At 38.6% G+C, this 14,035-nt stretch overlaps 1 protein-coding gene across 1 annotated transcript in view; it reads left to right on the top strand.

Annotated features, from left to right (window-relative positions):
• Lmbrd1 (LMBR1 domain containing 1) overlaps positions 1–13,820 on the top strand; it is an 85,443-nt gene extending 71,623 nt beyond the window's left edge. The window contains exons 13-16 of the mRNA XM_075980560.1: positions 744–893; positions 2,705–2,783; positions 12,410–12,501; positions 12,864–13,820. Of these exons, the coding sequence (XP_075836675.1) occupies positions 744–893; positions 2,705–2,783; positions 12,410–12,501; positions 12,864–12,977 (435 nt within the window). The 3' untranslated portion in view covers positions 12,978–13,820. The remainder of the gene's footprint in view (positions 1–743; positions 894–2,704; positions 2,784–12,409; positions 12,502–12,863) is intronic.
• The last annotated feature ends 215 nt before the right edge of the window (positions 13,821–14,035 follow it).

Raw genomic sequence — 14,035 nt, 5'->3', positions numbered from 1 at the left:
AAACATGCATTTGAACTGAAGAAAAACTTCTTTCTGTGGGGGGAATGCTTCAGTGGTTAAAGTACGAGATCCAGTAGTGATGTGACTTCCAGTTTCTCATTAGGAACATCTTATTGTGTGACCACTCCTGTGCATAAGGGGATCTCAGTGACTATATCGTCATCTCATCCAGAACAGAATTCTGTTAGCCTGTAATAGGCTGTTGTCTGGTAAAACAGCAGGAACTAGTAAAGTGGGTCTCACCATTACAATGGACCAAGTCACGTAATTCCTTAAGTTACAGTTAACACTTGAGTTCCCCTTTAGCACAGATAAAAATATCACATCTATAATCAGATTACCATAAATGATCATAAGCTAGTTTTTAAGACAGACTATAGTGTGAAGGTATTAGGATATTGTATCTCCTGAGTAAATTGGGAGCATGGGGACCTTGGGGAAGGGTTGAAGTGGGAAGGGAGAGGCAGGGGCAGGGAGGGGAGCAGAGAAAAATGTAGAGCTCAATAAATATCAATTTCTTTGAGCATAGGCTCTCTGATATTATTTCCAAGTACACATAAGATTAATGCTGAAAGTTTTATAGGAAAAAAAGATCTTTTTTGTTCTTTTGTTTTCAAGTTATTAGTGTTTGTGTTAGAACAATGGGACTGTGTCAGTATGTCCCCATTACATAGTGGCCTGACTTAAAGCTTCAAAAAAACTTTGATTAAACTTTGTTCCGGTTTGTTTTTTATTTTCCCCAGTTATATAAAATCAGAAGAGGGCGAACCAGGCCTCAGGCACTCTTATTTCTATGCATGATACTCCTGCTAATTGTCCTTCATACTAGCTACATGATCTATAGTCTTGCTCCCCAGTATGTTATGTATGGAAGCCAAAATTACTTAATAGAGGTAAGTGCAGTAATTAAAATGCTACTATTTTTGTATTTTAGAAACACTGATACAATTGAAAGAAATAAAAATAAACTTAAAACAAATTTAGAAATGTAAAAGCAAATTTTATTTGTTAATTATTAAATTTATTTTTGACAAAGCTGGTTTTTCAATACTTGTAAACATATTTATGTTTGTTTCATACTTTTAAAAATAAAATAATTTCATTATAAATATACATTAAGTGGATCCTGTGATACCAAGCTTTTCATAAGCACTTTATTAGCTAATACTCCTAATGGTTCTACAAAAATTAGCACTTTTAAATACTTCTACTAACTGTTGCCAAAAGTCGCAGAGTGTTTGTACCTCATGTTTGTGAATTGCTCCTATAGCTCAATGAGAGAGGTTTCCTGGATATTTTATCTGTGAATAATTGGACTTCTTTTAAACATGATGAGTTCCTTGGTGCTGTTTTTCTCTTTTCTTGATATGGTTAACTAATAAAAACCAACAATGCTTTTTATGTTTAATTGAATATAGCGAGCTTGGATTTTTGACAATTTAAAGTATTTTTGCCATATTGGATTCAACATTTGTCTAGTATATTGTTTGCTTTTCTGTTGCTGTGATCAACACCATGGCCAAGGCAGTGTACAAAGGGAGAGTCCGTGTATGATGGCAGGGGTGGGCAGCAGCAGGCATTGCCTAGAGCAGGACGCCAAGAGCTCACGTTTTAACTGCAGGCCCAAAGAGGAGAGAGTAACTGGAAGCCTTTTTACTCTCAAAACCCCCTCCAACCTCCCACCATGATGTACTTCAGCAAGCAAGACCTCACCTCTCACACCCTCCCAGAGTGGACCACCAACTGAGGACCAAGTGTTCAAATATTCAAGATTGGGGAAGGAACTTTCTCATTCAAAACACTACTCTATTTCCTTTTCCTAAAATGCATGTGGTCGTTCTTCCTAACAATTTACACTGGACCTATGTTTTTCCCATTGACCTCCCCATCTCCTTTCTCTTGTACTTCCTCCTTTCCGTGTTTATTTTTACATGAATGAATAAATAAATAAATAAATGCACATCAGTTCTTGTATCACTGACATCTCAGAAAGGCATTTCTAAGAGAACATTAGTAATTACTAATGTAGATGCAACACTCCAGTCAGATCATGTGGTACAGGAGCCTGGGAACTCCATGCTAGATCATGAGATCACATGAACTGAGTGTGATTGTGCAGACCCTGTAATTCTTCTGCCTCACCACTTACCTGCTTTCCTAGCTGATACTCAGCAACTGTTCTGGGAATGAAAATTATTCTTTTGTATGAAGAAAAGATATTTTTTCCCTGTTTGCTTTTTCTTCCTTTCTTTCCAATTTTTTTTCCTCCATTCACCTTTCTCCCCACCCCACCCCCACTTCTGTTTCTTTTTGTGTAGTGGGGAAGGATACTTTTTGAATAAGTTTTTGTTGTTGTTCTTGTTATTTTTTGTTATTTTTTTCCCCACAATCTTTCTGCTTTGACCTTCCATATGCTGGGATTTCAAATGAAATCCAAGACTCCAGGCTTTTGCCTTTTTCTTTTTTGTTATCAAGCTACTCTGAAAAGAAATTCAGTTGTTTACTATAAGACCTAAATTATTGTTGCAAAAGTACTTTAATATTAAATTTATCGTATTTTTTTGTCTTACAGTTTTTATTAAATTGATCTTTTAGAATATTAGATGTCATTAGTATAAAGTAGAATATGAAGTTCGCCATGTGATTAGTCCAGATACATTAATGACTGCAATATTTTTATTTTAATCATATTTTCATCTTTCAGAGCAATATAACTTCTGATATCCATAAAGGCAACTCAACCCTTTCTGTGCCAAAAAGATGTGATGCAGATGCCCCTGAAGGTAAAGCAGCTATTGTCAAGCTGTCTTAGAATTTGTAATTTGTAAGACTTAATAAGGTAGGAAGGAGTCATGCTCTACCTAGTGGAGACTGGGAGAATGATAGCCAAAGAGAAGTTCTGGGTCATAGACACTGAAGTAGCATTTCAGGATTGCAGAAGAATGTATTTAGTATGTGCATCAAGATCAAGCAGTTCCCTGCCAAAGAAAAAAGGACACAAACAGTTTATTTTGAAGTTGCACAGTTGTGTTGTGTGATCATGGGAGTTGAAAACATGGTTAGTCTAACATTGCGTGTTTTTGCTTATGAGGACGCGGGTTGGAATGATGCCTGAAGAAAACTGCAGGATTTTAATGAGTCCTGAAAGGTCTGTGGAAGTGACAAAAGAACCAAGGAAAGTTTTAAGTAAAGGCAGAGAAGTTAGTTCATGATTTATTTTTCTAAAAGTTGAATCTGATAGTTTTATAGAAAAGGGGTTTGAGATCAGAGCATGAAAGTAAATTATGGAAGGAAGAATTCTAGAATGATCCAAAACAGATGGAAAAGCTTGAATAAACTGTAAAGTGCAAGATGAAAGACATTGGTAAGAATAGAGAGAGGGGTGAGGGGTGTTGAGGTCACTGGAGACATGCATGCTAAGAACCAAACTGAAAGGAGGAGATGACAATGGAATGGAGACTGGAATTCAAAAACGTCATTTTCCAAAGAAGAGCAGATAAAGTGCATTGGCGGATGCTGCTCATTCGTTCCTAGCCACTTAGACCCAAAATAATCACTCAGAAACTATATTATTTGCAATACTGTTTGGCCAATAGCTTAAGTGTATTGCTGTCTAACTCTTACATCTAGAATTAACCATTTCCATTATTTTAAATTTTACCATGAGGCTTGTGGCCTACTGGTAAGGTTCCCACTGGCAGCTCGCATCTTTCCCCTCTGGCGGCTACATGGCATCTCCTGACTTCACCTTCTTTCTCCCAGCATTCAGTTTAGTTTCTTCAACCTAGTTCTATTCTGCCCTATCACAGGTCAAAACAACTTCTTTATTAACAGATAGTAATAAAACATATTCACAGCTTACAAAGGGTAATCTCACATCAAAAGTGGATACAGAGAGGTATGCAAAACAGGAAAAATTTTGATGGTTGATGATCATAAAACCAGCTGAAAGTAAAGAGGAATATGAAGAAAGGAAGATGTTTTGCCTAAGTCATTTCTGAAATGCACAGTAGCGCCTGGGAGAGACAGATTAAAAACTAGAAAAGCCATGAAGAACCACAAATTATAAACAGTTCTAAAAGTACAAGTCATAATAGTATGGATGAAACATCTAGAAATGGCACCTGAGCAGTTGCCTCCTTTTTGTGGCAAGCAGATGCAGCCTGGATTCTGAGAAAGCCTGAGGAGCTGGGCTCACAGGGTGAGCCTTCAGCCTTAATCTGAGGAGCCAGGTTCCAAGTCTTACATTTAGTGCTTTTCTGTTTTGTTTAAGAGAGAGAGGAAATTTTATTAGTATTACATCATATGTCCTTTAATTTTTAAAAACAGTTCGTTACCATTTTCTAAGTAAAATGGAAAACTCATTCCAAGCAATGATGTAATGGAAGTCACAGACAGTATATGGACACTGGCAGAAACTGACACCTAGGTCAGTAGAGAAGACACAGGCTGGAGAATGAGAGAGGAGACAAGACTAGCAGTTTACTACCCAAGAAAATGCCATGTGTAGTGGGCAGTGGTGTAGTTGCTTCTTAGTGATTAGAAAAACTTTTATAGAATATATTAAACTACAGTCCTAGAGAATTAAGGAGAGAAATTCTAAAATGAAGGAAATTACCTATCTTAACATAGCTTTGAAATACTCTTAATAATTGTATGTAAATCTAATTTTTAATACAGACTCATGCTAAAAGACACTTAGAAGCTCACAATTTAACCAGTTCTTACCGAGGTTTTTTGCAAAAATGAATGTATTCTTAACTCTCTGTCTCTCTTTCTCTTTTTCTCTCTGTCTCTGTCTCTCTCTCTCTGTGTTGGTCTTAACTCTGTCTCTCTCTCTCTGTGTGTGTGTGTGTGTGTGTGTGTGTGTGTGTGTGCGCATGCACACGCGTGTGTATGTGTGTGTGTTGGTCTTAGCTGTCAACTTGATACAATCTGGAAGCACCAGGAAAGAGTGTTAATGAGAGGTTCCAGAAAAGTGAGTATAGAGAAAGACCTGCACAGATTTAGTGTTGGAATTATCAACACTTTAGAGTGGCTAACTAGAGGAAAAGAGTGAAGCAAGCTTAAAATACCAGCAGGCACCAAGCTAAAAATGAATAAATAAATCCCTAGCAGATTTTCAAATGAGCCTAATAAAATATTTAGAGATAAATATAACAGAAGTGACTGAAATTAAACTCAGTGTAGAAATCCTAAGATGAAAGCAACATTGAGTAAGATGTAAAGAAGAAAATAACAGCTATACCTCCAAGGAACTGGATAAAATCTACATCAGGCAGTCAGAATCAGCATCGCTGAAGAGCACATGTGCTTTGTGCACCTCATAAATGACGGCCTGACAGCACTGGGTGACATGAATCAGTGGATTAATATCATACACAGCCACACTGAAGGGCAAACTGCAGGAATTAGCCTGGGCCTTCAGAAGGCAAGTGTCATAAAATGCAAGAGGAAAAATTGTTACAAAAGTAAGGACATAAAAGGGATATGCTCAAGTGGACAGGTGGAAAATAGATGGAATAAAACATGTCCTATAAATGATAAATTTTCTGGGTTTGATACCTGTACTATAATTAAAGCACTTGGAAGACAGAGGCAGGCAGACCTCTGTAAGTTCGTGACCAGGCTGATCTACATAGTAATTTCCAGGACAGCCAAGGCTACATAATAAAACCCTGTCTCAGAAAAACAAATAATCAACAACACCAAAATGCTGAAATACTGGACACGCAAGTCTAATGTTTCTTGTTAAGGAAAACAAGAAAAGCCAGTCTAAATCCTCAAGGGCTGCTGTTTTTTTTTAAAGAATGTCCCAAGGATAGACCGAGATTGGAAACTACAAAAGTTAGCATTTCGGAGTATCATTTTGGGTTTAATTACACACTTTTTTTTTAATCTAATTTCACATTATTTATATAGGTCTTGACATTTAAATGTATATCTATTCTCTTTCTTAAATTCTTTAAGTAGTATACCCAGCAGTTTAACACAGTGTATTTTGCCACACAAAATAACAGGCTTTAATAAGTATACATGTTGGTGAGTACCTGAACATGCCCTGAGCAATTTCAAATAAAAGGATTAATTCCTTGTGAAAATAAGTTAAATCTTTCTAATTTGCTCTTAATTTTTAAATCTTTAGTGAAATATTTTGTCTTATAGTTCTTTTTCTGGTATGCATTTTTTATTTAAGTTTTTGAGAAATTCATACAGAAAATTTTATTTATATCATATTTATATCATCTATTCCCTTTTTTCCTTCTAGCTCCTTTTGTGTCCCCCACACTGCCTCTTAAATCCATTTCTTCCTTAATTATTGTTACATATATGTGTATATATGCATACATACACACAAACACATGTAAATTACAATCTACTGGGTTTATTTAGTCTTAGGGCTGACTGCTTGGGATTGGGTAACCTGTCGGGGTCATCCCTGGAAAAGACTGTCACTCCCATCTCGGCAGCCACTGACTGCCCATAGCTTTCATCTCGGGGTGAACCGTCCCCCAGCCATGCTGTCATAGCCGTCCAAGTTGTCATTGTGCAGATCTTATCGAGACAGCATAGGCTGATGAGCCAAGAACAAAGGCAAGTTGACAGGTTGTTTGCAGTTCTCCAAGGAAGCACTTAATGGTCCTAGTGACAGTGTTACCCAGTGGTCAGAGTCTAGATAGATTTTAAATGTATAGGCAGTGGGGTTTGCTGAGGAGTCTAGATGATGACAGATGAGAAAGCACTGGGGGTGATGCACATTTAAGTGTGGTTTTGTTGTTGCTGATTTGGGGGGCGGTGGCTGTACTTTAATTTTTTTTGTTACAGAGCCTTGCTACATAGCCCAGAGTGGCCTTAGATTCTCTGCCTCAAACTCACAGTCATCTTGCTTCAGCCTCTAGAATAGTGAGATTGTAAGAGTAACCACTGTTAGCTTAAGTCTTAATTAGAACGTATTTGCTGAAAGTTTCGCATTGTTTTTGATAGTATGTAAAATATTCTCTTTAACAGCCTATTTGGACTTACTGAAGTTATTGCTGAGCCTGATTGACTTGTAGTTTAGGGGTCTTCCTTTATAAATAAAGAATTAATAGGGTGACTTATTATTATACTTAATATAATGCAATCTTATTATTATAACTAATTGTGTAACTTATTAGCTTCTCAACGCTGCAGTTGGGTACTACAAAATAACTCATTAGGTTATTCTCAGGACCAGAAGTTTTTGTGTGGTTTTAATATAGTATTTATTGCCTTATAGATAAGGAAGAAAGCAAAAGAAAGCTATGTAGCTCTAATGAGACACAATGTTTATGTGAATGTAGTAGGCTAAGTTTTATATGACCAACTGGTGATAAAAATGAAATTGGTAACATTCTTTCTTACAGGAGCAATGCGTGTATTTTGGCATCTTGGAAAGGGTTCAGACAACCGCTCCATGCTCCACCCAAGTAGCATAGGCTGTCCTCACATTCTCCATGTAACAGACCCTCCTGCCTTCACTCCCCAGTACTGGGACTGCAGATGCAACCACCATGCTTAGCTTAGGCCTTCTTAAATATAATCAACTCACAATACAAATTCTATTCTAAAAATTCTATTATTAAAAATGCTCACTATAACACTTAACTCTTCTGTATGGAATACCTGACGCTTTATTTTTATTAACCTGATGTGATTCATATATCCTTAAAATGTAATAAAACTACTTCCTTCAGATTTTCCATCCTCTTCAGATCAGCATTCACCCCCCCACACACACCTAGTTCTTCCAGTGAGTTTTAACAAAACGTTGATTCAGCTGTGTGGCATTTGTTCAACTTTAAGTTAGTTAGTACGACTCTGCTTTTTAGTGCTTATTTTCTTTGTTTACCTACCATCTCACTTACCTGGTTTTATATTGTCTTTCTAGTCATTTTAGTTGTTGTGTTTCATGTGTGCTGTAAAGATACCTGAAGATAGCTCTCCACCCTGCTCAGCATCCCCATTGCTGGGCTTTACATGTGTGCTCATCTCCTGCCTTTGGGGTTCTCCCCTCCCTCCCCTGCTCCAGGCTATACTTCATATGTGGGATTTCCTTGTTTAAACCATTTAGTAAGTAATTATATTTTTGATAGTAAAATCGTTTGATAAATAATTACAGATTCTAAATATTTTTAAGTTAAGTTTTAGTGATGATTTAATATGATGACTCAATTATGATTGCACTTGCTCTTACCCAGAACTCCTGAAAATGCTATTAGCTATGCAGTATGTTAGTACTGCTTATAAAAAGTGCATTTAAATTAAAAAGTGTTGTTACTAATCAGAGCTATGTCAGTGGCAGTCAACATACATTAGAAATGTCTTAGCTAACTGTCTAAAAAGAAACAAATGTATAATCTTCAAATTACCAGGTAAAGCCTGCTTTGTGTGACACACAATGGTGCATTTGCTGTTGGTTTACTCAGATGGAGGAAGCAGTGGAGGACAGTAGCAGACACTGGCCTTAGAAATCTTCCTGTTTTACTCTGTGTCTGTGTGCCCTTACATCTCTGTCATCAGAAAGAAAAAGACGTTTTAGTCATTGGTGTTATTGAAACTTTATGTGCCATGTTCCATGACAACAGTCAGTCTCCTGAATACTTCTGACTTGAAAGCACAACCCTCAGTGGTCATCTAGCAATTCAGTCCCCCCCCCCCTTTCTCTCTCCCCCTCTGCCATGTGTGAGGGGGTTGGGGGAGAGAGAGAGAGAGAATCTCAGAGCTGGCCTTCACTTCCACCTTGTTTGAGATTTGACACAGGGTGTCTTATGCTCAGCTGTGTCCTCAGGCTCCTGGCTGAGTGTCACCGGATTCTCATATCGCTACCTTCATCTGACCTAGGAGTGCTGAAGTTACAAATGCACGCTGTAACCCCACTATACAGAGTGTGGGGCTCCAGACTCAGGTCCTCACACCTAAGCAGATGCGCTTTACCCACTGAGCCCTCGCTCCATCCTGAAATTGATTTGGAAGGGTAAAGAAATTAAAGTTATTTTACTTTCATTTCCTCAGAACACTTAGAGAGCTAGAGATGTGCTGGATTGGGATTCAGGGGAGCAGCTGGACACTGGCAGATGGGAAACAAGGATCTCCCTCCCTTTGTTCAGTCGGGAATCATCCATTAGGATGAGAGATGAGCAAGGAGCTAATTTACAGGCATTGTTGTCAGAGTACTTGCCACGCTCTGTACATAACTAAATATAGAAGGTACATAAAGATAACAAATGCCATCGCATGCTTGTGTATGGATTTTTAGGGAACTTCATTTTTAGCAACAAAGCCAAACTGACAATATTTTTAATTTTAGAAAGCTTGCATCGAAGACACACCTTTAAAAATGGAGAGCACGTAAACAGTGCGCTTGGGAAAATATTTAAGATACAGTTTTGGTGGTAGGCCAAGTAATCCGGTCTAAGCCAGTTTCGAATGTCACTGAGTGGATTACTAGGCCTCTGGGGAAGAATGATTTGATTTCACTTGCACTTGCTTGTGCCGGCCCAGCTGCTGCCCTGTAATCCCTCTTCTGGCCCTGAGATTTCTAATTCAGTCAAGTTTTAACTCGCTAAGTGTCCTCCAGTGTGGAAATGAATAGAACTTCTACTTCCTTGTTTAGTCTGCCATTCGTGTTGAGAGTTTGGAGGGACACTTTCCGCATAGTTTTATGCTTACACATAAGGCTCGTGTAATACTTAGCCAGAGAAGATACTCTCCTTGCTTTTCAGTGATTTTATATTCCTGTGTTTCTGTTACAATGGCAAGGCTGTATAAGGGGAGACGGATCTACTGGGGCTTAGATTTAAGAAGAGTTGCCTTCCATCTTGATGGAGAAGTATGGCAACTGGTCACATGTTGTCCGCAGTCAGGAAGCGGGGTAAATGCAGCTCGCTCTCTCCTCTCTCTTCTGTAGTCTGATGCCCACATTCAGTTACCCCTCCTCTTCTCTCTGGAAACAAACACACAGGTACATCCAGAGATTGTCTCCTGGAAGATTCCAAATCCAGTCTAGTTGACCATGAAGAGTGATCATTACAGTTTTAAACAAAACTTTTAAAAAAAAATTTTTTTTTCCTAAGTTCCACCTTATAGTGTTCATTTATAAACACTTGACTTGACTAACTTTCCAGCCATATCTCTTGTTGCGGAAGTGTTCACCTTTGAATTTCTTGGCCCGTTGAGGTTCAAGTCTCCACAGAGAAAAGCAATGAGCCTGTACAAGCTAGTGACGCCACTCATGCCAGAGGAATTGTTCCTCACTCCTGTGGGACTCACAAAGAGTACCGCACAGCCATTTGCAACTCCTGAGAATTGCCATCATGTTATCTTATTATATATTTCATGTTACATCATGAATTTCATTATATTTAACAAAACAAGAATATTAGCCGTCACTTGGTGCAGGATTTTTGATGTTTCTCAGTCTGTGTAGTGATCCTGGGAAGAAAGGATGATAGCCATCTTTACAATTCACAGGCGCCATGGTTCACATAGCAGAGAGGATAAGCAATAGTTGCCTGCATAGCTCTCGGGCTCGGGAGCCTAACCCCTCATTCACCACAGTGGCCTTTATTTTTCTATGCTTCATTTTGAAGACGTACTCAGGGGTCTTGTTTTTACATCCTTAGACTCCTGTCTAATTAAGAAAGTTAGAAAATGTTCTGTTTAGCAGTCTGAATTTTTAGTAAGACCAAGACCATCCCAAATTTTCTTTTCCTTCATCATATTTAGTATGATGGCAGGTGAACGTTCTGTGCTTTAGAGTAGTCGGACTTATTTAATGAAAGTAACAGATGATTATAATATAACTGTGAGTTACTGTGGAATAACTGTATAACTGAGGAGAGTAAAATGTGGGAGGAGCAGAGTAAATGATGAAGTACCCTATTTAGGTGTCTCCCCTGGTGCACTGAACCCCAGCACCTAGTTTAAACCATAAACTTGAGCGCTACAAGGAGGGCAAAGACGTGTTTAGAGCCAGCATTCGGTGAAGGATCATGACATCAGCCTAGACTACATAGGACGCCCCTGTTACAACTAAACAGACACAGTTCCCGCAGAAGTGGAAGGGTATGACGAGACCGTGGGGACTCAGTCAGATAGGAATTTCACTGTCACCCTGCTGACTGCATAGTTCCCTGCCAAAAGATTGATATTGGGCAGTTCAGAAATGCATGTTGAGATACACTGGAAAGGGTCAGAGTAAATGAGATGGAGGTTATTTAAATATTTGCATAATGGATCTCTAGGACAGGTCTTGTGTTCTTGTAAAATATAACCTAATTTGTAGTTTTTCAGAAAACTGTGCGTCAGCCATAAAATTTAGGAAAGTATTTTAGATCCTGTAAATAATAATAAACTGGACAGCAAAACTCCCTGCTTAATTTTGTTTCAAGAAAAGAGCGGCACTTAGCATTATTAAAGCTGAGAAGATGGTTCATAAAATACAAATTAAAGGCTTATTTTCCTATCAGTAGTAGGATATGATAATAGCTCCTAATTGGATGTTTGGCCCCTGCCCATTTCAGATGTAAGTATGTAGAAGTCATACTGTCTTTCTTAATAGATGGGAAAGAAGTTGCTTTGTGAGTCTGTTTTCTTCTGGAGAATAAAGGCCCCCTGCAGGGAGGAAGGTTGTTAAACCCTGTGCAGCAGCAAACACGGCGTCTCTCACAGCTGTGTCCAGCCGTGCTGCCATGCCTGTCTGAGTCGCTTGAAACATTTCCTCTGACTTTGCTGAGGACATGCATTTGTGTCTGTAGCTCCATGGGAATAATGAATACAGTGTGACTGTAAAGTCCACCGCAGCTATCGAGTAACCTGCTTTCTGTTTGAGCTCCATTTTATTTGAAGGAGAAATATAAATGAATTGGCTTTTTATGAAGGCTATAATTCTACAGGAGCCATCTCTGTAAACAATGATAATGGGATTTCTTAGAAGAACCGGCTGCTTTTTCAGGGGAGTGCTCCGAGGGGGATGGGAAGGCAGTAAAGTCCTCTCAAGTGTGAGCTGTCCGTGAGAAGCAGTCTCTTTCGAAAGTGCAGCGTCTGCTAACCATATCTGATTACACTTTCTTTTATTTTTTTCTAGGCGGGAGAGCCTTTTTTGTTTTATATGTGTGGCACTTCAAGTTGTACTTATTTCTCCATTTCAAATAAATTGAACTGGCCGATAAAACTTTTATTTTTAGGATCAAAATTATAATATTGACATTCTCTTTTTCTATGTCATAATAGTCAGCAGTTTAACACTGGGTGATTGAGAGTAGCTGTGGCAGAAGCCCCCACCTCTGTCTGACGTACACTGTCTATGTTTTAGCCGATAGTTGGGCAAAGGTGAGTCATTAGTTATCAAAGGAACAACTTTAACATAACTGTCTGTTTGCTTTTGCAGATCAGTGTACCGTTACCCGCACGTACTTGTTCCTCCACAAGTTCTGGTTCTTCAGTGCTGCGTACTATTTTGGCAACTGGGCCTTTCTTGGGGTAAGTATACGTAGCCCAAGCATGACTCCTCCCTTTGCACTGCTCCACCTGTAAGCTTATGTGTATCTCAGTAGTCTGTTAGAATCTCAGACTGCCATTGAGGGGTTGTTAAAGGTGTAATTTTTGTGTAAGTGAGTGAATGCCACTTGTGAGCAGGTAGCCATGAGCCCAGAAGGGGGCCAGATCTCCAGGCACTGGCGTTATGGGAAGTTGGGAGCTGCTGCGTGTGGGTGCCGCAGACTGAACTCAGGCCCCTGGGAGAACAATATTACCTCTGAGCCATCACTCTCATCCAGCTGCTGAGTTTTCAGTGCGTTGCTTAGGTGGTAGATAGTAGTAACACCACATCTTTGAATTTACAGGTATTCTTGATTGGATTAATTGTGTCCTGCTGTAAAGGGAAGAAGTCAGTCGTTGAAGGTGTGGATGAAGATTCGGACATGAGTGACGACGAGCCGTCTGTCTACTCCGTGTGAACAGCCTCTGTCCTAAGGGCTTTATGAAGCTGGCTGATTATCTGTTATGCATTTTCAAAGTTTTAAAGTAACATTAGGGTGAACTGTCTAGCTTTCATCAAAAATGAGAGCATGGCTATTAAAAAGAACTTTATTTTTTATGTTTTCTGAAGTAACATTATTGTATCATAGATTAACAATTTAAATTGCTATAATAATACTGTGTAAATACAATATTTCCAGGTTGGTGAGGGAATGTTTGTGGAAATTTTCTTTATTGTACAATAGTGTTAAATTTATTAAAACCTTGCAGAATTTACATTTCCTTTGTTGCTTTTTAAAAACATAAGAAGTCACTTGTCTTGTGCCTTAGGGTTTCTGTAATAATGTGAAAATTTTAAGTGTCTTCCTCTGATAGGGTAAGGACCGTGTCATAGTATTGCTCGTGGATAAGCCTAACGCTCGTGGACAGCCTGCTTTCAGTCAACTCAAGTAGAGTTCGTGAAAAATTGTTAAGCTGCTTAACATTCCAGGATGTGTTACAGGTTTTTTTGTTCAAATCTTAATGCATTGAGAGTGTTGCTACCTCCACAGGAGTATTTAGGGCACGTCTATCAATGTAGATAGTATTTGTTTATAGAAGACTTTGAAATTTGTATTATCATAAGTGAAAATACCAAGAATAATGAATGCCGAAAATTGAGTTTACTAAGAGTTGTAAGATAAATGATATCATACTCTGCTATTTTTTCATTTACTGTTTGGAAACTTATAAAGGAATACTCTGAATGTGTTCTAGGTAGTGAAAAATAAAATCTAATTTGCTAATGTCAATTAAAACTCATTAAAAAGTATTTATCTTTATGCTTGATGTAAAATATTTTTATCTCCTGGAGAAGACTTAAGAGTTAACCCCTATCTGCAGATGAATCTTTCGTGCCTGAGGGCCAATAGCACTTTGTTCTGGTTGATTCCCTGCTTCACCTGATGCTCTTCTCGAACCTTCATGTTGCCCTTTGCTCCTGTCGTGTGCCCCCCCCCCCCCCCGGCCTTATGTTGCTCGCTAGGATGCCAGTCTC

The sequence above is a fragment of the Microtus pennsylvanicus genome, chromosome 7, assembly GCF_037038515.1.
Source record: "Microtus pennsylvanicus isolate mMicPen1 chromosome 7, mMicPen1.hap1, whole genome shotgun sequence".
NCBI lineage: Eukaryota > Metazoa > Chordata > Mammalia > Rodentia > Cricetidae > Microtus > Microtus pennsylvanicus.
The sequence above is the reverse complement of the archived record's forward strand: the minus strand, read 5'-3'. Positions and strand labels throughout refer to the sequence as shown.